Source organism: Melopsittacus undulatus, chromosome 3, assembly GCF_012275295.1.
Source record: "Melopsittacus undulatus isolate bMelUnd1 chromosome 3, bMelUnd1.mat.Z, whole genome shotgun sequence".
Lineage (NCBI taxonomy): Eukaryota > Metazoa > Chordata > Aves > Psittaciformes > Psittaculidae > Melopsittacus > Melopsittacus undulatus.
The window spans coordinates 48,239,518-48,265,685 of NC_047529.1; the positions used below are offsets into that span (position 1 = coordinate 48,239,518).

Genomic DNA, 26,168 nt, shown 5'->3' on the forward strand with positions numbered 1-26,168 from the left:
CAAAACCAAACAAGTTTTCTGTTATGGATGTATCCAAACATGGTATTTAGACTAGCGTAAAATGTACCACTAACTCTGGATGCTAAGAAAACGACACAGTAACTAATTGCACTTTGTCCATGCACAACTTTTGAACATGCTCATGTCAACAAGGAAATGGCATCACGCTATTGAACACATATAGAAATGGAGAGCAGTGATAGCCAAAGGTCAAAAGGTCAAGGAAGGAGCCTTGAGGGTATCTCAGCAGGTTTTCTGCACCCAAGTCCATTGTTTATGAGAGGCCATGGCTCATTGCTGAGATAATCTCGAAAAACAGGCCAAGTTTTGCTTTTCTAAAGCAGAGCAACCAGATGTGTGAGCAAGCAGATGTGACACTTCAAATCTATTTCTGGCTCAAGTCATAAAGACCATGTCAGAAATGAGGAGGGGGGGGAAGAGCTGTCTTCTGAAAAAGGAGCTCTGGATAATGTGCCTGGTACCTGGAAAAGTACCAAAACCGTTTTTGTTTTTTTTTCTGAACACAGCCCAAGAAATCTATTTTCAAATGGAAACCATCTATGGCATTTATATATTATTATATATATACAACCTGATATTTTCAGATTTTTTCTGATATTTTCCAGATAATGTCAATGGTTAAATGTCAATGGAAGTCTCAGAGCTAAAACCAAGGAAAGGGAAACATGAAGCTAAGCATGTCAAATTGCCCTGCTCCTTGTACGGGCACAGCAAAGCAATTGTGGCCATTGGGAACCTGGGAAAGAAAAATGTCCTCAAATAGGAAGCCAATTGGAACAGAAAGATTTATTCTTTTTCTTTTGGTGACTTCACAACTTCTGCTTCCAGTTGTGGCGGGTTTACCCTAGCAAGGAGCTAAGCACCAACTCAGCTGCCCACTCACCTTTCACCCACCCTCATTACTCCACCAGCATGATGAGGGAGAGAACAGAAATAGGAACACCAAGAAAACTTGTGGGTCACAGAATCACAGAATCCCAAGGGTTGGAAGGGACCTCAAAAGATCATCTAGTCCAACCCCCCTGCAAGAGCAGGGTAACCTAGAGCACATCACACAGGAACTTGTCCAGGTGGGCCTTGAATATCTCCAACGTAGGAGACTCCACAACCCCCCTGGGCAACCTGTTCCAGTGCTCTGTCACTCTCACAGTAAAGAAGTTCTTCCTGATGTTAACGTGGAACCTCCTATGCTCCAGTCTACACCCATTCCCCCTTGTCCTACCACTGGATATCACTGAAAAAAGCCTAGCTCCATCATCCTGAGACTCACCCTTGTCGTGGTTTAAACCAAGTCCCCCAACTCCCGGAGAGTTAGGAAGGAGAATCCAAAGAATGTAGCCCCCACGGATTGAGATAAGAACGGTTTAATTGCTAAGGCATAACACAAACCCCTACTGCCATTTACTACTACAAATAATAATGATACAGCAAACAGCAAGTGAAAAGAATACAACACCCCACCAGCCACCGACCCATAACTCACTCCACCCTGCCTGGCCGAGCACCATGTGCTCCCTCCTCCATTTTCCTCCACAGCTCTCTCTCCCCCAGCTTTCTCTTTCCCAGTATGCATCCTGGGCATCACGTGCTATGGTATGGAATACCTCATTGACTAGCCTGGGTCAGGTGTCCTGTCTCTCCTTCCTCCCGGACTCCCCTCCCACCTGGCTGGAAAAAAAAAAAAACCTTGAACAAAAAACACCCTCAAAACATGCTCAAACCATGACAACCCTTTACATATTTGTAAACACTGATGAAGTCACCCCTCAGTCTCCTCCAAGCTAAAGAGACCCAGCTCCCTCAGCCTCTCCTCATAAGGGAAGAGACAGTTTAATAAGTGAAGGAAAGTAAAAAAAGAACAAACAACACCCCCCAAAACCAAACAATAAACAAAAGACAAAAGAAAACAACAACCAACAAACCAAAATGAAAAGCAACCACCAAAAAACCCATGAAAACTGAAACAAACCCAAGTAATGGAAAGGCAATTACCTGTCATCTCCCACAAGCAGTCCAAAGCTCAGCTATTTCCAAGCAACCACCACCTTGGAAGACACCCCTCTTCCCCTTTCTTCCTCTACCTTCAGTTTTCACTGCTGTGCATAATGCTGACAGAATACCCCCTTGTCCCATTCAAGTCAGCTGTTCCCTTTGATTCTGGCCCTAATAACCTCTCCAGTCAGCCTATTCACTGGGGGGAAAGTAGGGGCAAAGTGAGAAATAAAACATAAGATTCAGTTGTAGTCAAAACATCAGTGTGCCACCAGCACTGTTGGAGCCACAAATCCAAACCACAGTACCATACAGGATGCTACAAAGAATGTGAGCTCCACCCCAGCCAGACCAAGTTCACCAATGTATAGAGTAAAAAAGAACAAGGAAAAGCTTTAAGCACACACAGGCAGAGGGAAAACTCCTAAAATGCTAATGTTTTAAGTGTACACACTGGTCATAGCACTCTCAGGATTTGCTTCCTGAGCCAGCTGCAGCACTGACATTGTAGCAGAATGACTGGACCTTTTAGCTCCTACGAGTGAGTGACAGATCAGGCAGGACGGGGTCAATTTGTCTTTCATCTCTGGAAGGGTTTTTCCCCACACAAAATACTCCCAGTGAAATGTCTGCACTCATTATTCTGGAATCATGTGTGCTACCAGAGGCAGATTAACTTTTTATGGCCACAGTACCAAATGAGGCAGGACATGACAGAGACTGAACCTCAAAAGCATAAAAACTCCCTGACCTAAGATTTCTCCATACATGCAAAACCATAAGAGGTCCCATTTAAATAGATTGGAAAAGATTTCAAAGTTGGAGTATTCCATCTGCAAATTGCTCAGTCATATTCTGGGAAACTGAAACTGCCATGGAAATCAAGCAGAACAAACAGTGAACTGGCTTAGAAAATATATTTTATTCATAAAATGGCTAAACATTGATGCCTAGACAAAATATCATGAGGCTAGATAATTTAGTCCATGAATATAAAACTCATTTTTTTTTATTCTTTTTATTCTTCCTTCAATGTTGCCAACTAATGTAACAACAGAAAGTAAGATGATACACTGCATGCTGGGAAGCCTCAGCTACTTGTCTTTAGATGTACAAAACCCAAAGAAGGTCTCCAACACTTTGCAGGGTCACTTCCTACATTGTGATCATTTAATGAGCAAACAGCACATTAACTTCCCTTGAAATTCAGGAATTTTCAAAGATTCCTGACTATTCCATCCAGAATCCACTCTCCCAAAATACAGCAGCTTTTCCAACAAAGTAGCATCTTTTTATTTTAAGAGTTTAACAATGGACTTTGAAAAAGTCAGCCTACATAAACAGGCTCTTCTTTTTTTTTTTCTTCTTTAATCTGCTTGGATACCTTTCTGTACTTATTTTGAGAACATGAGAATTGTCACATTAGGTCAGATGAGCCATTGCAGTATCTTACTGATTTGCCAAGAGTAGTTGTTTAAGGAAAACTACAGATAAGCAAGGCAGATATGCAATAAAACCCTGGAGAGATATGGGCTCCAAGAGAGATGGTTGATATTAAAGGATCACCACCTTGTAGATCCAGAGCAGTTCATCCCAATAAGAAGGAAGTGAGACAAAATGCCAGGAGGCATCTTTTCTGCTCCTTAGACTATGCACTTACACAATCCTGTTCCTCTGGACAAAGGAGGGCAAAAATTGCTGCCAACTAAGTGAGCAATCAACTCTGAAACCAAAAATGGTAACACAGAAATGCGCTGTTGCTCCCACGGAAGGCAACTGAGCATCCACAAGAGAGAACGTCAATTTCAAGTAGCTGTATTGACTTGCTACAAGTATTTTTCACCTCCAGCAGTTTCTGCAAGGCCAGCCTTTACACACATGCACTTTTTTTTTGAAGTTGACAGAATTATTCCAAGCAACCATAAAACTTTGATCCTCCAAAATAGGACTGATTTAAAAGAATTCTGCAGGAGGTGTAGGAATGTAGGAATACAGAAACTCTCTTCATTCGCACTCAAGTAGGAAGGTAAACCTTAATTTGGAAACAATATATATGATAAACTTAAGTGTGAGTGACGCAAAACAGATTTCATGCTTTAATACTGAACCTCTAACTTCACTAGAGCAAAGAAAGTAATGAACTTACATTAGTTAATATATTTAATGTCATTTAACTATGATGTTAAATATAGTTAAACCTCTCTTTGCTACTAGCTGTGAATTTTCCTAAGGACATATAGGTCACTACCAAATACTGACAAAGGTAGTATTAAGATAATTTATTTTTGACACTGAAGAAACCATCACAGTCTGGATGTGACAGGACTGAAAGGTAAGTCTCTCTTAGAACAACATATAAGAATGTACTGGATGCAAAAGTTAAGACTGTCTGTGGCTTTGAAACACATCCAGATATGAAGAATAATATACCACACCCCATTTTGTTTGTTATCACCAGTGGATTTGTTTCTAGAAGTCACACCATTGGAAGTTATCTGCTGAAAATCAATTTGAGAAGTTTTCCACACAGGTATCTCTGTTCTTCACATCTTCAAAAAGGCAACCTGTAAAAGGAAGCAAAACCAACAACGTGATTAGTCGCAACACTGCAGGCAAAACAAATACGTTTCATTGCAGTAACTGAAATAACGTATTATAATCATCTCACTTAAAAAAACCTCCAAAACACGCTAACATAATGAGAGAGCAGAGGCTATATTTGAGAGCAGTGTTACTTTCCCACCACTTTTCTACTTAATTTGTCTCCTGAAAGTCCCAAGATTACTGACATATTCCCACTGAGTGTTTTCATTCAGCTCAACTAGCATTTTCCAAAAGTAAGTTGCTACATGAAAAACATTTCTGTCAGATCAACCAAGGAGTGTTTCAAAAGCTAGAAACTGCTCATCAGGTAGGGAAATATATCCACGAGGCCAAAGATTCCCACCCTTGAAGATATAAAATGGAAAGGAAAATCAATATGCCTGTCACCTCTCTCATGATTTAGTCACTCAGATGAATAGAAACAGATGCATAATTAATAGCAAATGTAAAATCTTACAGACGCAGAAGAGTCATAAGTAACAGAGGCCAGGGATGAAATCCCGGCACCAACTAAGTCAAAGACAAAACTCACACTGACTGTAACAAGGTCAGAAATTTGTCCTTGTATTACAAAGAAGAAAAAAACAAAATCAAGAAAAGCAATAACCATCTCAATACACAAGAGCCAAAATTTCAAGCAGATTTTCCTACCTGAGATTGCAGGCTCCTTTGATACACAGTTCTGAGGGGTCACTGGAGTGGATATACTTGTTTAATTTGACTACTTGCTATATTTTATAACGCATGAAATATACTTCTTCACTCCTTTGAGAGGATTATTTGTAACACAATGTTTTTCTGGACTGCTAGGCTCCCCTACTGCCCAATAAATTAAAAACCATCAAACCAAATAATTTATCAGTGTCTGTAGTTATATTTACTATCAATGTGAATGAAAAGAATACATTAGATCATCTCTACAATTGACATACCCAACAAAAAAAGGACAACACATGGAAACCATGAGCTGTTAATGTTCTACATAATAGATGAATTACTGTAGGTTGGGAAAGTGGGACTAAGTTCTCACCCTTAAACAGGAGAGATATAGGTAAGATATGAAGAAGAAATTCTTTACTGTGAGGGTGGTACAGGCATTGTGAGACACTGGCACAGTTGCCCAGAGAAGTTGTGGCTGCCCCATCCCTGGCAGTATTCAAGGCCAGGTTGAATGGGGCTTTGAACAACTTGGTTTAGTGGAAAGTGCTCCTGCCCATGATAGGGTGTTGGAACTAGATGATCTTTAAGGTCCCTTCCAACCCAAACCATTCTGTGGTTCTGTGGGTTCATCAAGCTCTGCTTCAAAGCATTTTTCCTGGCTTCGTACAAAAAAAAAATCTTGCAGAAAACAGCAGGGTAAGGACATCTCCTACGGAATTAAGTATCCAGTCACAAAGTCAAACACAGAACATATTTTAAAAGCTATGGAAACCTAAATGTACTAGGAAGATAAAAGAAGGTGGTTCCAGATGGCAGAAGCTGCTAGAAAGAAATCTTTCCTACCCAAGCAGTACCACTGGGTGTGCGGGCAGAGTGGATGACTGCTGTAAGAGCAGCAGAAGCGTGACTAGAGGCAGCTAAACAATATATTTTAAAGAAATGCAATCTGCAAATCCAGTGCATACAATCTGTCTTGTGGAGGTGACAACACACACAGGAAATGGAGCACTAAGAGAAAATTCTTAGCTAAGGGAAAGAAAATCAGTTCAATCTTTCAATCAGCTGCAAGAACTAAAATGAAGCCAGACCCTTATTTCCACAAAACAAGAAAACAACCCGCATGCCAGAATATGCATTCCCATGCTCTAACACAGACTTTTAAACTGTTCTTATGCTTGCATTCTCTTTAAAGGAGAACAAGTGAATCATGCATAAACAAAGATCTCTATGTATGTTTCTCAAAGCTGAGGACATAGAATTTCTAATACCTACATCACTCCACAGAGTTAAACAAAAGTAGGTAGAAGATATACTACAGATTTTTTCTTCAGTATTAGAGAGGGAATTGTACTTCTGTTTACTTGAGTGTAATTATAGAGGAAAATAGTGGATTGACAGTAGTTACATATGCTTCAGTTTCAGCAGAAGAAAATGAACCTATTAAAGCCACGAATGCTTCCTGAAATATGACTGCCCTGGGTTTGCTTTTCCATTCCACAACAAAGAGCAAAACTCCACCACCAGGCTCTGAACTGAAACTTAAATACATACAAGACATTTTACTGTTGCCTTCTTTGATGATTAGACCAAGTCTTAAACATTACCACATACACTTCTTACGAGTACATTGTGTTTTAGAAGAACACAGCTTACTATCTTAAATCTTATCTACTGCACAGAGACATTCTGTACATAAATACCCATGCTTTAAACCTGCAAGTGTGCTACTGTGAAATTGGGCATGACTGAATGACTGCAGATGAATCATTGATTATATGCCAGTAAGGCTGCGGCTTACAATCAACATCAAATGTTGTATTCATTTCCACTCATGGCTAATAGGTAATCAAGCAATGCCATGCCATCCACGTGCACACGAAAAGAGTAACCTCCACCAAAAGACATGGACAGCTGTGAGGAGACCTCTGCTTCTAGATCTAGCTGCGCTGGTAAAAGACATTAACTTCACAGGCTCAATAGTACCCCTCTGTGCAAGTTACTGTTCCTCTCTCCCCACAAAACATAATTTCAAGCATTCTACCAACTGTCTGGTGAAATCAGATCAATATGCTGAACTCCAGTCTGCACTAACTGGATTGATTTATCCTAGAAATGAGAAAGGGAGGGTTCACACAAATAAGGGAAGAGACTAAACTCTGGTGGAAACAGGGTGAAAAGCTGAGAATAGTGGGTTTTTTCCATATGTACAGCTGGGTTTGGAAGATAATGTTTACTCATAGCCTCATACCAAAGTCAAATTAACGTAGAGATTTGTGCTGCCACAAAAGCTATGGCTCGTGCTAAGTCTTATGCTTTCCCCCTTAATAATTACAGCTAGTACAACTGCTAGGTGGTTGGAATTATAGTGCAATCAAGATGCCCTGTACACCATATAAACCTCTACCTTGAAAAAAAAATCAGAGAAAGTGAGCAACCTGATCCAGTTGAACCTATCCCTGATCACTGCAGTGGGGGGTGGATTAGATGATCTTTAAAAGTCCCTTCCAACCCAAACCATCCTATAATTCTGTGATTCTATATGAACACATTTCTGTGAGTATAACTAGGCCAACACCTTCACCACCACTCCACACCTCACCCCACCGTCTATTTAACAATGCACTGGTACAACTACAGCAGCAATGTGCAATAACACCCAGAGAAAAGGCCATAGTCCTGCCTGATACATTTCTCACTCCCGTAAAACAAAGATAGATCCTGAAGTCAGAGGATTAAAGCATCTGCAGCATATTGAGGTCCCAGCTCATAAATATGTAATTTCTGATGAACTCCACTCAAAGTCTGGTGTTCCCACAGCTGCTGCTGAGGGATGGAGGAGCCAAAGGAAAACTGCCTTTTCTGACGTGCAGCAGTGCTCCTTCCATTGCTGCACCACCATCAGAAGCAGCAGCGTCTCACAGCTGTTACCATTACCATGTGGATTAGTAACTATTGCCACACATTACAACTTAAGAGTTTGCCTGCCTACCCATACTGCACAGTTTACATATTTGCTCTCACCTAACAATCTGGGACCAAGTCCACTGATGCACAAATAACCTGTTCCAGAAATACGTTTTGGCACCAGTGTGAATGAACGGACACAAAGCAGATGGCATGAGATGAGCAGAGACGTGAGAGAACATTAACTGCTATATTTACACTCACTCCCACTGAATCCATAGACCCATAAAAAAGCAGCTGTCTTTTCCAGACTGAATGTTACCAAGCTGTTGCATATTACCCCTACACTTCTGAGGCTCCCTCTGGGAAGTGCAAAGGCATTTTTAGAGGAACCTGGAGAGTAAGGCAGCATATTCACTACTTGGAAGAATGAGAAGAGATAGAAATGAACCTACCTTGAAGATGTGACAGGCTGAGAAAGTTGGGGCTGTTCAGCCTGGAGAAGAGAAGGCTGCATGGAGGCCTCATAGCAGCCTTCCAGTATCTGAAGGGGCCTACAGGGATGCTGGAGAGGGACTATTCATTAGGGACTGTAGTGATAGGACAAGGGGTAACGGGTTGAAACTTAAAACAGCAGAGGTTTAGATTGGATATAAGGAAGAAATTCTTTACTGTTAGGATGGTGAGGTACTGGAATGGGTTGCCCAGGGAGGTAGTGAATGCTCCATCCCTGGCAGTGTTCAAGGCCAGGTTGGATGAAGCCTTGGGTGATATGGTTTAGTGTGAGGTGTCCCTGCCCATGGCAGGGGGGTTGGAACTAGATTATCTTCAGGTCCTTTCCAACCCTAACTATTCTATGACTCTATGATTCTATGTATGATTTACTTGCCCTAAGATGGACTCGTGGTAGCCTGCAAACTCCCTGGCTGGAGGAACCACCAGCCTGTGCTCATAGCAGCAGAACTTCACACCACTAGGTTGGCAAGTCTTAAATTCTTTACTATGGAAACCAACTTCAAACAAAAATGTGATTAGAGGAATATGAGCCACTTGAAAAGATCACTAAAAAAATTCTACAACACTACATGTTGACTGAACAGACACAGTCTGACAAGCCAACTTTCGAGTATTTAATTAAGTAAGAAGCTATAATCTAGGGTCAGTATAAAAGTCTTCTTGGCCATCACTATCATGCTTGAATCTAAATGGAGACAAAAATTAAAACATATCCAGAATACTCTCACAGCCAAACACGGCAGCACTGTGCTGGACAGGCCAATGTGGTGATGACAATAATGAAGTCAAAAGAAGCACAAATTGTGGAACTATGTTATCCTGACAAGCTGAACCCTTGCAAATTGGGTTATTATCCATACTGGGAATAAAGATACATAGAATGGCAACTTTGCAATTTGACCCACTAACCCCTAAGGGGCTGGGTGTGGAGGAAAGGACATTTTGTGAAGGAAGGACTCCTACCTCACTCACTCCACAGAAGAACAAAGAAATTTTTTAGCATATGTAACTGCAAGGAATTTCCCACCTCAAAGAGAAGTGGTTTCAAGCAGCAATAACTCTAACAGGAAACATATTTTTTGGTCAGTGCTATACTACCACAGGAGCAAAGAAACACAGGTGCCAATGAAAGCTGGGGAGAACTAGTCTTTAGTAGACCTATCATCTAACCAGCCAAATTCCTCAGTAATTCTAGGAGAAGGCCAGGGAAAGGCAAGCCCTCCCCTGTACAATGAGAAAGGCGCTGTACATCTGTGGGCTTTTCATTCTTCATTGCAGGAAGAAACTAATTAGGAGAACATTACTCTGATAAATCACTTCAGTCTTCTGCTCAAGCTGGGGAAGATATAAAATATAACCAAAACAACAAAGCAGAAGAAGAATTAGATTCCTTTCATTCAATTGCTAGTGGAATTAATTATAAGCAAAGCAAGGACTTATTTTTTAACTATGATTTCTCAATCTGGTAATATCCCATCAGGATTAACAAAATCATAGAATCATAGAATAGTTAGGGTTGGAAAGGACCTTAAGATCATCTAGTTCCATCCCCCCAGCCTATAAATCTATGTGAAATAAATCTACAAATCAGCATGCACTCTTTCAACTAATCTTTCCTAAAAGTAGTAATTTCCTGTAACAATGAAGCAGGATTTGAAACATGATGGAGTTAAATGAGAAAAAGCAAGAGATTCCTCTGAAGTCCCAGGCTGTGCACATGCACAGCAAGCTACCTCTTTGCTTATGTAACAGCTGCATTCTGAAGCTTACAAAAGCTTTAAAGGTAAAACTACAAGCAGCTGCAAGAAAGGTAGGAAATAAATCTCTGTGTGCTTTTATTTATTATGAAGACAAACATTTTAGGGGGGATTTTTGTTTTTTTTTATTTTAGATCAAGTAGTTTTTGTGATAAAATGAACAGGTTTTTTTTTAGGTTAGTTTTTCGGGGAGTTTTTTGGTAGTGTTTTGTTTTGGTTTTTTTTTCGAGTTGAGAATGCAATTAATCTTTTTTTTCTCTACATTTAGATACTAGAAGCTCCAAAACTTCATGTCTTTACTTTGTCTTTTCGCCAAGCCTTTCTCATTAGCCTATACTACTTTTCTTTCCACTGCATAAGTTACTTCTTGTGGTACCCATCATGAAGATAGGCACAGAAACAGCAGTATTATTTACCTTTGGTAGTCTTAAATACAGTTTCTCTCTTGAATGCAAACCACAGTGAGGAACGGAACCTACTGAACAAATGCTGCATTGCAATTACTGATCCAAAGCAAACCAGGCTACAATATCCACAGAATTTAGGGATTTCTTAGTCAACATGACACGATGTTTGCTTTTTACTTTAGTTATCACCATGCCCAACATCATACTAATCAAGCAATCCAAGCAGCTGCGTCAACTTACAGCAAGCTAGCTGCATTCTAAAGCTAGAGACATATGAAGAAATTAATCATCGGCACTCCAAACTGGAATATACGATGCAGCTCCTATAAACTTTTTAGCCTTGTTGAAAAGTGTTACACAAGCCCGAATTAGAGAAGGTTGTGTTTGCCACCTTTCCAAAGACCTGCATTCCAACGCGCACAGATCGCCGCTTCACACTTTCACACACACAGCCCGCTGTCACAGCAGGATTTGCTTCAGGCCAATTTCCTCAAAGTCATGTCAGTCTAAGGCTCTGTTCTGCTTCTGCAGTTCATGTACTACTCGATTTCTTTGCCCTCTTGGGAATCTGTTTTAACTCACCAGCATCAACAATACCGAAGCATGGCTGTGTCTTCCCCAGAAAGGGAAAAGTGTGACACACTGCTTCTATTGTAGTATGCAGCAATTGCATCTCTTCAGTATTTCAGCAATATATTTCAATGCCTCAATTTCAAGGTATCTATCTCATCAGTGAGGAAAAGAATAAAAAAAACCCTGAACAAGGTATATGAATAGTTTGAGGTCTTTTAAAAGAAAGGTCTAAATAGAAAGATACGTGGATTTATTTTGTTGATCACAAAGCAAGTAAATTGCACCTAATTCTAGAGGGAATAAATCAGGCCAACTAAGCAGCAACATAATTTCTCTTCAACAGTATCATCAAATCATCTCTCTCAAAAGTAACCTGATAAGATATTGTGTATGTCAGGTGTAAGAATGGGAATAGTCAGCATACTATGCATTTATTTCTTTGATAAGATGCTGGCTTAAACAGGTGTTTAAGATGTTCTGGCCATTTGCATGGCTGTTGCTCTCAAGCTTTTCGGTGGTATTCTCTGCAATGTGATTTAGGAAGTGTTCTATCTCAGTAAAATACCCCATTACTGTATTCCAACCCTACTATAACTTAGAGGGGAGCACTAAGAAATGAGAGAAGCACTGGGTTTAGGTCTTTACTGCACAGTAACACGCACAGTTGGATTCTAGGCTGGCAAACATCTTCCTTCCTTTTCTTCTCCTTTCCCTTAAGCCATGATGTCCTACAGCGAACTCTAAAACAAGAAGGTGACTTTCAAGCACTGCATCATGCAAACCAGGAAAATGAATAACATAGTCTTCTATTACCAGCTTATTTTTCCAGCTCAAATGATCCCTTCACTGTAAACTAGTATTTTTTCTATTATTCCCTAATAATGAACCATTCACCACATTAACTCAAGTTTTCTTTCTCCTATATTTAACCACTACCTCTAATATTTTTCTCCTCACACCAATCAGTCCTTCTCCCTTAAAACCCACACAATACACCTTCAGTCAGGGTTTACCTCCAGCCTGTGCTATGGCTCATATACTCCAGCAAGAGACAAAGTCTGCAAGCTGCCTTGCTCAAACTGTTTCCCCAGGAAAAGCAAGATTACTGCAAAAATAATTATCTGTTCCCCAGCTGCAGCAGCAGGTAGGAATCTGCAAGCCAAAATCCCCTTCAGGGCCTGGCTAGAGATGCCTGTTTTTTGCTTTTGTTTCCTGTCTTTTTTCCCCTTCCCCCTCTGCCCTTAATAGGAGAAAAAAATAGCAAGCTAAGATTATTTTAAATTTTGAAGCAACATGATGGAAAGTCAAAGAGTAGAAGGAACTGAACTGGAAACATAAGGAGAAAGGAGGAAAAAACAGTATCTCTTGCTAAAAACTGCAGTGTAGACAAGCATCCCCACTAAATACAAGATAAGTAATTGGTGTGGTATATTACAAAGGCGATCTTCCAAGTACCAACTAAAAAAATTACTTGGGTTTCCTTCATGCTCTCCACAACTCTCAGTGTAATAGCAATACAGTTATCTGCAGGATTCAGCACTGGCAAGACACCAAAGCTATTAGATATTAATGTTGTAGGTCAATGCACATTTGAATTTTAATTTAATGAAAATTAATCCTTCTCTTTGTCCAAATTCAGCTGCCTGTTAAGAGTCTCTTTGAGGCCACTTATAAGACAACTTTCTCATCTCTTACACCAAAGACTCTATAGAAAATGCAAGAGACAGGTAAAACCCACAGGAGAAACTATGGAACATCACCAGAGGTCACCTGCTCTGGCTTAAAACAGACTGTCAGGAAAAGCTATATTAAAAACAATTGTGGTAAAGTATTTTAAAACAAAAAGGCAACAATGAAACAAACCAACCACTTCTGATTAATACTCTATCTGCTAGCAGGTTGGTGGGAGTTCCAGTTTATTTTTGCTTTTGTCTCCAAACTCTATTTCATTTATATATAAAAAGAAAATTTGCCCAAACCTGAAAGCTAAGAAATGGTCTACTATCTTAATTTCCTGCAATGTTTAGAGCTAATGATGTCACAGAAACCAGTGCACAGATGTAAGCTGGGTTTCTAAGAGTCTCCCTTAGCAAGTGCAATACAAGTAGAGCACCCATGACGTCATGTTGAAACTGCTAGGATATATTGTCACATATGCAATGTTGCCACAGTGTAAGACACAGCCATCTCCATGTGCATGTCCATTTCTGAATATACCAAGCCCAAATGCCACCTGAAGTACCATCTGAAATACCAGGAAGATGTGGGGAGGGGGCAGAGGGAGCATGACACAGAACGGATGCATTAGAGAACAGAAATAAATGACATCTTTTAATGAGAGCTATTTGGCTATGTATTCACATTTACAAGCAACAAATATGGTCCAAACAGTCCATCTACCATAACTCAAAAGTACAAGAGGTAGAGGAGATTAAAGGAGAATGTGGCACTGTTAAATAACACTTTAAAACTAGTTAGTTTGAGCAGGTGCCTTCATTGGGTTATCTTTTGAAAACTTAATGGAAAAAAAGTAAGTTTTAAAAATTAGCTGCTTAAATTCTCTCTTTGCTTCCTGGTAGTTAAAACTGGAATGAGAATAAATACCTCCCTGCATGAGGTATGAGGATTAATTTGTTTGTGTATATAAATGGGTATTTAAGTATCAACTACTATTTTATTTTTAACACCTTACTGGGACTACTGCATTCCTACCTGAGTTCTGCTTTTGGCAAGAGATTAGGATTGACTCAAAATGGGAACAGGTGTTTGGAAGACGATATGGCTGTAATAAAAGCAATAACCAAGATGGTGAAGGGAAAAATAATTCAAATATGGCATTCATTTGTATCCTATGAAACAGAGAGACACCTAAAAGAAAATGCAAAATCACAACAACTAAGAGATATTTAGGAAAATGTCTTTGCTTGCTGTAATTCATTCCCAGGAAGACACAGTCTGAGCAGGGCTGTCCTTTGGTTCCAGGTCCTCCAGTTCTTGTACAATCTCATGATGTCTGTTAAAAGGCCAGGCATTCAGTAAGCAACAATTTCATTGCTTAATGCTAGCTTGGTAATAAAACATTTTCAAAGATTCAAAATGGTGTAGGAATTTAAGGCCTAGATTATATCAGGTATTTTTACAGCGTGGATTTCTGGCCTCTAAAACCTTACAGCCATTACTAGGTCAAACTGATTTTTATTTCTACGGATTAAAAACATTCTTTTGCCAGCTGCAGCCAGAAGAAAAACTGAAACTGTCCATTTCAAGGCTCAAACTCATGAAAACAGATGGTTTTTTGGTAAAAGAAGCAGTTACTGACCTTGAAGCTTCATAAGAAAATACAATATTCACCATTTTTAGACTATCTTTCAACAATAAGATAATAGAAGATAAAGGCTTTGAAGCAGATTCTTTTCTTTAAGCAGGCTGTGCTCAAGCTTCAGTCCTGAAAATTAAACCTGTTCATATCAAGATGTACTATTAGTTTCATACAACAGTAAAAGCAAATAAACCAATGAATTTTAAACCCAAATGTTTATGGAGTGAAGGGTGTTGCAAGATATATTTACTGTAAGGGTGGTGAGGCATTGCAATGGGCTGTCCAAGGAAGCTGTGAAAGCTCCATTCCTGGTGTTCAAGGCCAGGTTGGACAGAGCCTTGGGTGCCATGGTTTAGTGCAAGGTGTCCCTGCCCATGGCAGGAGGGTTGGAACTAGATGATCTTAAGGTTCTTTCCAACCCTATCTATTCTATGATTCTATGCTTTGTTTATTGCCATAGTCCACTATGGTTTCTCATAAAAGTAGAACATAATGTACAAAATAAAAAACATTCAGCTGCAGATATACAGGCAAGACTGTGCAGCACATGTCCTCAGCTCTGGTTGACTCTCAAAAGTCAGAAACTGGACTGAGGATATATTAAGAAACTAAAATGGTTGTGTAGATTATATTGAAGTCCTTTATGTCTTTCACTATGGAAAAGGTTTCCTGTGGCATGTGGAACAACTGACTGAAGAATGTAGCAACTTAATTTCTGCACACTAGATGTCTGTTTTGCTGATATTATGATTTCTGTATTTTGAGAAGACTTAATACAATTATTTTAGACTTTAGTACATTTAAGGTGCAACCTTTCCAAGTATTTCTTGTCTGTAGCCACCCATAAGAGAATTAGCCTATTAAATTAGCAAGACAGTAAGGAAGGTTTTAAAATGACTGATAACAGAGGATTATCTCTTTGAAAACAATGTTGAAGAAAACAATTCTGATCTGAGACAAATTCACACATCCTTCTGATTCTAATGACTTCATCAACAGGAACATGATTATTCAGAAGCTGAACTTGGCCCTGTATTATTGATTCTGCACACACATTCAAACAGCTCTGAGCAGCTCCATTTAACTCAGAAGGCAATTATTCATGTGGTGAAGTGTTTATGGGAATCAAATCTAGACTCATAAATGGCTTATGGATTCCTGCCCCTGACAGGCACCAGACAACTCTAAATACTTTCTATTGGGACAGAATTGGAAAATTTTAATGAATACATAAGTTAATGATCACTTCTGAAGCCACTCAAAGAAAATGAATTTGCTTTCCAAAAGGCAGGGTTGCACAAGGAGCCAAAGAGATTTTCAGACAGAGCTTGACTAATTGATGATACATGACATGTTATCTGCAATAGCAAGGGACTAAATTTAATGAAACACAAGAGTTTCATGTGGTTCTGGCTATAAACCATACCAATTACTGCAAGTATATGGGGTAAAAAGTTATCACAAAATCTAGCAAAAACATCTGACAGCAGAGAATCCTGAACAAAACCCTTTCTGATAGAGTCTTTTAATCAGATTCCCATCCAAGCCTGTCAACAGAGAGCAACAGTGGGAAATGCAAATTAATGTTCTACAAGCAAAGCTCAGATGGACCCCACTCTCTCTGGTACCAGGACAGTAACCTCCACTGCAGGGGCAGGACTGACCTTTTGAGACAATGACCTTTTACATACCCTAGCATCACCAGAAGATTCTGAATCTCAGAATCCTGACATCCTTCCTCTCAATAAACCATCAATGTCAAACACGATAAAAAAAACCAAACATAGACACATAATAATTCAAAACCAAACACCTCATTCCAGCATAGCCTTTTTCTTTTCTTTCCAAATGAAATGTCAAAGATATACGACCCTAACAGCCTTCACTAATGTATTTCCCCAGAGAAGTATGCGTTTCTTTGGCGGCAGTTTAAACAATAAGCTAATGTTCTTGCAAACTTCTCTCCCTGCTGTGCTGGCACAGCCACATAGTCACTGGATAACTCAGAAGGAACAGAGGGAAGAGACAAGGTTACATGAACAAGAGTCCAGGGGAGATGAAAGAGCTACCTTAAACCAGATCAAAGACACTGCTGAATATAAAGCTACTGCCCTTGATAGTCCAGCAATGACAGCTAATGTACAGGCCATTAAAATGGCCAAAATAAAGCTACAGACAATGTCATGTGAATGAACACTGAACGGACATGGTATTAGAATATCTGGAAATACACTCTGAAAGCAGCATGTTCGGTGGACAGCTTTTCATGTCATTAAGCCTTACCCAAAGAAATCATATAAGCAATACAGAAGGCAGCTTTCTCTATTATATCATATTCTGCTATTCTTGGAAGTAATTTTCATGTCTGATTTAACTTGGAAAATACAGGTAAATGATCCTATTCATCCTTTCTGACCTCCAAGTGACACTGCCTGGAAACCCCAGACCTTTGCTCTTTCCAAAGATATCAGATACGTCCTTTAAATTGTGAGGAAGAGTTCACACACTTTAAAATGTGAAATTTAAAAAAAGAAAAGCAAACAAACAGAATCCTCAGGCATTTATATGCATTCAATAGAAACCACCAAACTCATCTCCCGAGAAAACCCTCAGAGGGTTGGATTTATGAAGTTGAGCACAGATTCAACTGTGCAATGATGCACCTTCTCTTCTTCCATCACTCTCACTTACCTACTTCACTTCAAACAAGAATGAAACAGCTCTGAAACTGAGGGCTGTCTGTCCATCATCTACCACAGTATATACTTGCACTGTAATGGAAACAAAGGTCTCAACAAGAAAGAAATTACTGTGAGCCATCTCCCTTCACAGACAATTTATGTGGCTCACAAATAAACTACTCCTCTAGTATTCATTTTCTGCAGCCTCTCTTTCCTGTCCATTTTTGCCATGCTTTGATTTAAATTTGCAAATAATCTCCTTGGATCATGCACCCTGCTTTTAATTTTTCAGCCAAGTGCTATGCACAGCTTTTGTCTGTAATAGTAACAGATTGTCCAAGGACACATACAGTGAGTCATGGAAAGAGTCAGGATTTCCTGGCTCTTAATCTGATGCTCAGACAAGGCTTCTCATGTTTCCAATTTTCAGGGGCTGGCAGGTGGGGGGAAAGAGAAAAGAAAGAATAGAAAAAAAGAAGATGAAGAGAGACTTTTTTAGATAAGCAAAACAGTCAACCAGAAAAAACCTGCACAAGCTCGTTCCCTTCTCCATTTCAGATGGCTGATTTAACAGTAACCGCAAAATCTGCTGAAGAGCTTAAATCTGGTTTTAAAATACTGTAATGGATAGAACAGAGGGAAAATATTAACAGCCAGCAAAAAAACATTAAAAAATGATGTTTCTTAAAGCAGAAACAAAATAAACACTTCGCTCAACAAATCTGGAAACAGAAGAGAAAGGAACTTACATGCTTTTGGGGTAAGGGGACATGAGAAGTTTGCTCCCAGATGGGAGGGTGTACACGAGCACTAGCATATGCCCACCACAGAACTGTGAAAAAATCTGGGGGTTGTGAACATGGAAGTAGGTGACATGAATCAACTTTCACTTGAACACACTTCAAAAGCACTCTGTGTGTTACACTAGCCTATTTAACTTAGAAAGCCTATTCCCTCAAGACCACCTATAATTAGCAAGAGATGAGGAACATGCAAGAGATAAATATAGATCATACAGAGGAGATGTATCAGCAGCCTGAAAATAGTTAATATCCATTCAATAATGCCACCTACTCCAAAAGACTACACAACAGCTCACAAGACTCCTCATAGCAGCCTTCCAGTATATGAAGGGGGCCTACAAGGATGCTGGAGAGGGACTCTTCATCAGGGATTGTAGTGACAGGACAAGAGGTAATGGGTTCAAACTTAAACAGGGAAAGTTCAGGTTAGATACAATGAAGAAGTTCTTTACTGTGGAGGTGGTGAGGCACTGGCACAGGTTGCCCAAAGAAGTGGTAAATGCCCCATCCCTGGTGATGTTTAAGGCCAGGTTGGACAGAGCCTTGGGTGACATGGTTTAGTGTGAGGTGTCCCTGCCCATGGCAGAGGGGGCTGGAACTAGGTGATTTTAAGGTCCTTCCAACCCTAACTATTCTATGATTCTATGATTCTGTGTTACAAAGGAACAGGAAAACAACTTTTCATCCCCACAAAAATAGGCCACCCATCATATTTTGAAAAATAAAATAGATGTTAAAACACTGGTGCCAGTAAAAGACGTTAACTGCAACTACATGTATATTCACAGATATGTGGGATATGAACAGCAAACTTTCAACAGAGGATGAGAACCACGTAAGCCAGGAGGCGGTTCTTTCAGATTTTCAATAAGACACAAAGCAGCAGGTAGCACAGCATTAGCCTGTACATTGCCAGGGGCCCTGCTGACAAAGGACACAGAAAGGCCATGCTACTCAATGCCCTCTTTGCCTCAGTCCTCACATGTATGACCAGCCTGCATGAATCACAGGCCCCTGAGACCAGTGGGCAAGTGTGGATGAAGGCGATTTCATGCTGGTGAAGGAGGATCAGGTTATGGAGCACTTTAAAGTGGACATACATCTGCATCACGCAAAGAGTTGCTAGCAAGTTCAGGGAGGTGATTCTTCACCTCAACTCAGCAGTGGTACCGTCATATTTGGAGTGCTGTACAAGAAAGATATGCTGAAGTAAGGTAAGGGCTAAGAATGGGCGACAGAGATGATTAAGGACTTGAGCATCCTTCATGTGAAGAGAGACTGAGGACTGGCAGTGTTCATCCTGGGGAAGAGAAGGTTGATGGGGATCATATCAGTGTGTATAAATCTGATTGGAGGGAATGAAGATGAAAGAGAAAGACTCTTCCCAACATTGCTTGCTAACAGGACAAGAGGCAATGAGCACAAATTAAAGAGCATGGAATTCCTTCCGAACACAGTAAAATACTTTTTTACAGCGAGGATGGTAGAACACTGGCACAGGTTGCCCACAGAGGTTGTGGAGTCTCTCTTCATCTGCAGAGATGTTTAAAACCTAACTGGACATAGTCCCAGGCAACCTGTTCTAGCTGACTGTGCTTTAGCACGGGGCTGGACTAGAAGATATCCAGAGGTCACTTCCAGAGTCAATGACTCTGTGACTCTGTAAATATATTTTTGTTGCCTAGATTTATGAAGTGAACAAACTCATTTACAAAGATTGGTCCTTAAGGCATCCTTCAAAACAAACCATTTCACATTTTGTAAAACCTCCAAACTGGACTTTTCCACTTCACTCTTTTTTGGACAGTTTAGATGCAGTGAAAATTTCACAGTTTTCTCCCTAAGCTTCTTTTTATATATTAACTTTTTCCATTCACTTGAAAGACACTTTAGTCAAATACTGGACAGAAAATACTTCTGACTTAAACATTATCTTGCAGTTTTGGTTGACTTGCCTTCTCCTCCCCTCCTCCTTCACACCCTCTTTATATTACAGTGTAGTATGAATTGGTCCTTCAGCTCATAATTCCATGCAATCCATGTTAATCTCTTCAAGCTTCTTTTTTTTTTCCCCTATTTTTTCTTCGGCTGCTTTTCAATTTCAGATGAAAATAACAATTAGGTTTTACTATTATGAGACCTTTCCTTGTACTGATAAAAATGTTATTATTCAAAACAAAGCTAACATAATTTCTTTAGCAATGAGATTTTCATGTTCATTTTTTATCTTCTTTTTAGAAAATATTAATGACCTTCAAAGAGAATCAATTTTCTGGCTTCTTTCTTTCTATTCTTTTTCTTATTTTTTAAATCCAATTTTACCACCAAGGACAAGTATATACGAACAAATTATACACTGGTGTCATAGCTCCCTTGAGCTATCATACTGGATTGTTGAAGTACAATTATTATAGCACATTGGTTTGCTCGAAGACTTCTGAAATACTGTTTAAAGCTCCTTCCTTAGACTGAGGCCACTAAAAAGATATGCTGTTAAAACCTAATTACCTGCATTATAAAACACCCCCTAGCACTTCACAAAATTCAATGAATGAAAAATAGCACAAGTTAGCAGAAATGTAGACAGACAACAACCAAGAACATACATAGTTAAACATGTGCAAGATTAAAGTTGAGGATCATAGTATGACCTTAAGCATGAAATAACCTGAAGCTGCTAAAAATTTTATCAGCTTTATAAGATAAACATCAAGAATTAGCAAAGACTGAAATCAGGCACTAAACATTTCTGCATGAAAACTTCCAATTCAATTATGAAGATGACCCCGCTTAAGCAGGCAGGCTGGACTAGATGAGCTCTGGTGGTCCATTCCAACCCCAACCATTCTATGATACTGTGATTGTTCACATTATATGTATTTTATTCACATCACAGATACATGCCCACCATGCATTAGACAAAATCCAAGTAAAGAAAAAAAAATGTCTTGCACTTTTTCTTTTCTTTTATTTCTCCAGCTAATCTTCTCTTCCCAACCATAAAACACAAACAAAGCCCACTGAAAAGACAGTCTGAAAAACAGAAGGAAAGAAAAGCACAGGCCTTGAACACCAGGACTAGAAACAAATTAGTTAACTCCTAGATGCATGAAGCATTAATGAAATAGAGAATTTTCCCCTTATGAGGAACATTTATTCAGTGTTAATTAAATCATTTTATTCAAAATCTATACTTATGCAAGTGTAAGAATATTATACCATATCAATAACTGCAGTGTGTAAGCAAGTACAACACTATAAGCACCTTTTTCCCTATCTAGTGGAGTGAAACCTTTAAACATTTATATTGTTCAAAGTCTTCAAAGAAATGACAAAAAATAGCAGAAAACCCTCTGCATGAACCAGCAGCCACAGTTACTAATTCACTTGCCTAACGAGTATCTATCAGAGACTAGCCCCAAGCATTTGCTTGCAAAGTTCACAGGCAATAGTGTTAATGAGGAACTTTCAGAGAACTTTTCTGCAATAATTATTTCTCTACAATATATCCATCTGGCTGGTTTATTCATTTGCAGTCCAGTTCTGCACCACTGAAGGCAAAGAGAGTTTTGCCATTAACTTCAACGGGTTCAGGTCCTTGCCTACAATGTTGAGCTATCATCACAAATGCCTCAGGTGCATTTCTGTAATATGACACAAACTAATTAAAGCAAAGCTGAAACTACTAAGGGACCATATATAGCATTTTTAAACTTACAAGATGAGAAACAGGCTCTTAAATATTCAGGTGGACACCCTAAACAGATTGCTTGCCTTTCAAACTCACCAATTTTTGTTCATTTGAACGAGAACTCCAAGTAATCCAAAGTACTGGCAATTTTGATTGGAACAGCCAAAAATGGGCCGGCAATTCACTTTTGCATAAACAGAGCAGTATGTGAGACTAAGATAATTTCTTTACAGGAAATTCTTTTTCCTGTCACTTGTATCTTCTTCAATTCCATTGTAAAAATATATTCTGTATTGTTCTGAGAATTATTTTGGAAGATTAAATAAGGCACTCAGCTGTTTTGGAAATTATCTAGGTGTAGGCTGGTGAAGGAGTATAATCCAACAGTGACATTCTTGGGTGTAAGCATCTGCACTTTGAAAGCCAGTTATCAGTACTGTTGTAAAAGAGCCATGCTTGATTTCTGCATCGTTTTGTATTTGGAATGCATGCTTTGCCTTGACATTCCTGTCTGACATGAAATGATTAGCTAATAAGTGTCACCAGGGTTTTTTTCAGCTTCTGTACTGTACTTAATATGTAAACAGTAACTTACTTCTGACAGTTCATTTTAACTAAATCATACGAGCACAGTAATTTCCAGGTGGAATTTGAGCTCTGCTTCACCAAAATCTGGTGTTGTTGAATGCTAAAGGCCTCAGCACAGGCTCCAAAAATCAGGCAAATGGGATAATGGTCTCCCCCCAAGATGCCTCATGTGGGAGGGGCTTAAAAAAACCATCAAATAAGATTCAACATCTCTTTCAAAACTGATGTTTGCATTAAGCCATATAGCTCAGCATTTCTTCCTCACATACTTCAAAGTCCCATTTAATTTAAAATCTTGTAAAATTCTGGCCTCAGCAGTATCCTAGCTCCGCGAAAAAGAATTCAGAGCAGCAGTACACTGCTGAAACAGTGGAGTACTTCTCCAATTTCAGCTCTTGAACAGCATCAGCATGTAGGCAGAGAAATCTAAAATTCATATTTACTTAAATGGTTAAATTTAAATCCGTGAGGATTTATTAGCTGTAACAGGGGATGTCACAAGATTTAAGTTTACCTGCTCTTGAATTTCTTCTCAAAGAATTCTAGGTTGAACATTTCAGACTGAAAAAAAATCTTAAGCCTGTTCACTAGTACTAGGATTAAGTCCAGATTTTAGAACGAACCATACATGAGAGGACAAAAATTGATAAAATATAAAAAGTGGAAAAGGCAAGTAAAAGCTTACAGAAGAGAATACAGTTAAGCTATACAGACAGTATTTTGTCACATTCTAAACATCACCTTAAAACAGAGAAAGCAGCCACTTAATGGAATATATCCCCAGGACATTAATTCAACTAATCACTAGTGACTACTCTGTAAAAATACACTGCAAATGCATTTCCTTTCTATGTAAGGAGAGAATGTAACCTGAAATATGAAGGTTTCTGTGTGTTCAGCAGATAATTTATTTTTATTTTTTTTTTACAAGAAACAACCAAGAAGTAAAGTTAATTCTACTTTGTTACAAAGAAGGATATAAAGCTCTATTGTTCCCATATTGTCTCAGTTTTTCCACCTTACCTGAAAAGAAGCATATGCAATTAGATAACTGTAAGTACTAAAAGTTAGTTTCTCACCAGGGAAAAGGTGTAAGAGATTTACAGGGCTATTTGCTCATACATGGTACAGAATTAAGTAAAATTAAATAAATTAAAGTAAAAAGTAAATTGGCATCTAATAGAAAAGAACATAACATGAAAGCTTACCAGGGCAGAAAACCCAGAGATCCAGAGATCAAGAGAGAGGAAAACAAGAGAGCCCTAGAATTTAATTCCTGAAAAGCTGTCATAGGCTTTGTATGAAAACACGAAATAAAGAGTAAGCAGCAGGCTCTCTGGTGAGTTAAAAAAGGAATGTATTAGCTAGTCAACCCTCATTATGCAATGATAGTCTTTTGTTAATTCTGTGGGACACCTACAAATGTGTCAAGGACTGGGGCATCAACAGCAAGAAAAAATTCTATTTAAAACTGAATTATACAGACAAAGTTATTGATAAGAATCAGACCTAGGGTCAGTGGTACCTGTCACAGAAAGTGACAACATCTGAACAGTACAATGCTCAGTCATTTACAAGATCATATTTAGAAACATCAAGCATTCTGGAAGAACCTGGAAATGATCAGCGAGAATGGTCAGTAAGATATAAATAACATCTTCACTTGTACAAGTTTGCAGGCAAGATCCTTTTTCATGTACCCAAGGTGCTTAATACTCTGTTTTCTTCTATTTTCCCTATAAAACTCAAGTTCACTAAAAGCAACATAAGGAATATAGCTCCCTGATCTATTTCAGCAATTCACAATGCCACAGCTCACAAAAATAATGAAGTCTGGGAAATGGCATTTTAAAATAGTCTCTTTCTCTATACACTACACTTTTATAGTTTATGTTGGTGATATGGGATTAATATCTTTATATTTTTTTCCATAAGGCAGAATCACTTCCTATTTTACTTGTCAAGCCGCTGGGAGGTAAAGAAACATTAACCAGAATGCCTGGCAAAAATCCAAACAACAATCACATTCTGCCCACCCAGCACTCCCTGTGATCTCACTTGGCTATGGCATCTTCTGATTTCTGCAAGTCTTTCTATATATTGTTAAATGGTTGCCAGGTTTCACCTCAAGGCGTAACAGTTTTTGTTGAAGGCAAAACGGTTGCCTTATTTCGGTAGGTCTTGTTAATGTTTACATACCCTTTTGCCCTTCTCTTTCTTCTTCTTGTAGCAGTATTCCAAATCTTATTTTAGGAGCACTATAAAATATATACACTGAGATACCTCTTCACACACCCATGTATAGAACAGTTTCCTTTAATTCAAAGGTAGTGGAGCTATAGTACAAACATTCACACAAATGATCATTTTTAATGGTCAAAGCAGCAAGCAACTTAGAGATGGTGCAAATAATTCTGCCCTTCTTATAATCAGAATTGTGCTGGTGTCTGTCAATGGGAACAGCACCACGTACTGCAAGAATAGCTAGTCCACCTTATGTTTTACACTTCCCTTTAGGTCTTTCCCTGCCTCTGGGCAGACAGTGATCTGACTGTAGTGTTCCTGCCTATTCTAGCTTCCTAAAATCCAAACTTAAAGTTTTCTTCCTTAACAAGCAAGAGCTTTCAAGCACTACCATTCATCATCAGCCATTCCCCCCACCGATCAAAGACCTATGATTTAAGCACAGAGATTTAGAGCATACTGCTCTCTTCGCTGACATCACATCAGAATGATGGACTTCTATTTCTAAGGGAAGGCAAATTGTATGTTTCTCACTGGAGGCATTACTGACGACTTCACCAAAAGATCCATTCCAGACTCATTTTCAACTGACAATAAAAAAAGGAGAACTTAACAACCCTCTTCCTTTTCATCCACCATGTACTTTATCATAGTCAAGTCATCGATTCAATTATTATGCTCTGGCTTTGCAGACTTCTGTATATTTGTCCATTTGTCTCTTTGAAGACATCGTTACTGCTTCCAACTCTTTAACACATAACACTCTTGAGCTGCTCTAAGTGCCTTGGCAAGCTGCCACATCTGCTAATACAGTGCTAGAATTCAGTGACATCTTCCTTTAGGATCCCTCAAAATTTCGCAGTCTGTGATAACATCATACCTACTCCAGCCTACAGCTGAAATCCAATAGGGTTGAATCCATCCATTTTTAAACCACCTGTAAACCTAAGAAGCACCCTCACAAATACGTCTTTTTCTGCAGAGCTTTCTGGACTTAAGTAGCTTCAAAGCTTCCATCCAGACTCTTAATGGACATAACAACATTATAGCTTGCTTTCCATAGCAACACCCATTCACAAAGCACACAGCATAACAACAGAAACCTTGATGAAAAATTTCCATTATAGAATCATTGATATCCAATGACTTAGTATTATTTTCAAAGCAACACCTAGCTTTATGCAGCTGATAACTAGATTTCTGTATTTTGCTGGCTTGGAGGTTAAAACTTACTGCTTACATAAGTCAATCTATTAAATATTACCAGGATAGAGCCAAGTCTAACTCAGAGAAACAAAGGTTTCAGAGAGAAGCAGCCTTAAAGAGCTGCTAAATAAATTACCTAAAACCCATTTTGAACATGCACAGCATTATTTGGTTGTGCAAAAGGCTAAATATTTCTTCTGTT

The 26,168-nt window shown here is 39.0% G+C and overlaps 1 protein-coding gene across 1 annotated transcript in view; it reads right to left on the reverse strand.

Moving 5' to 3' along the window:
* Positions 1–2,916: 2,916 nt before the first annotated feature.
* Positions 2,917–26,168, reverse strand: part of UBE3D (ubiquitin protein ligase E3D) — an 83,450-nt gene continuing 60,198 nt past the window's right edge. The window contains exon 11 of the mRNA XM_034060745.1: positions 2,917–4,577. Within this exon, the coding sequence (XP_033916636.1) occupies positions 4,557–4,577 (21 nt within the window). The 3' untranslated portion in view covers positions 2,917–4,556. The remainder of the gene's footprint in view (positions 4,578–26,168) is intronic.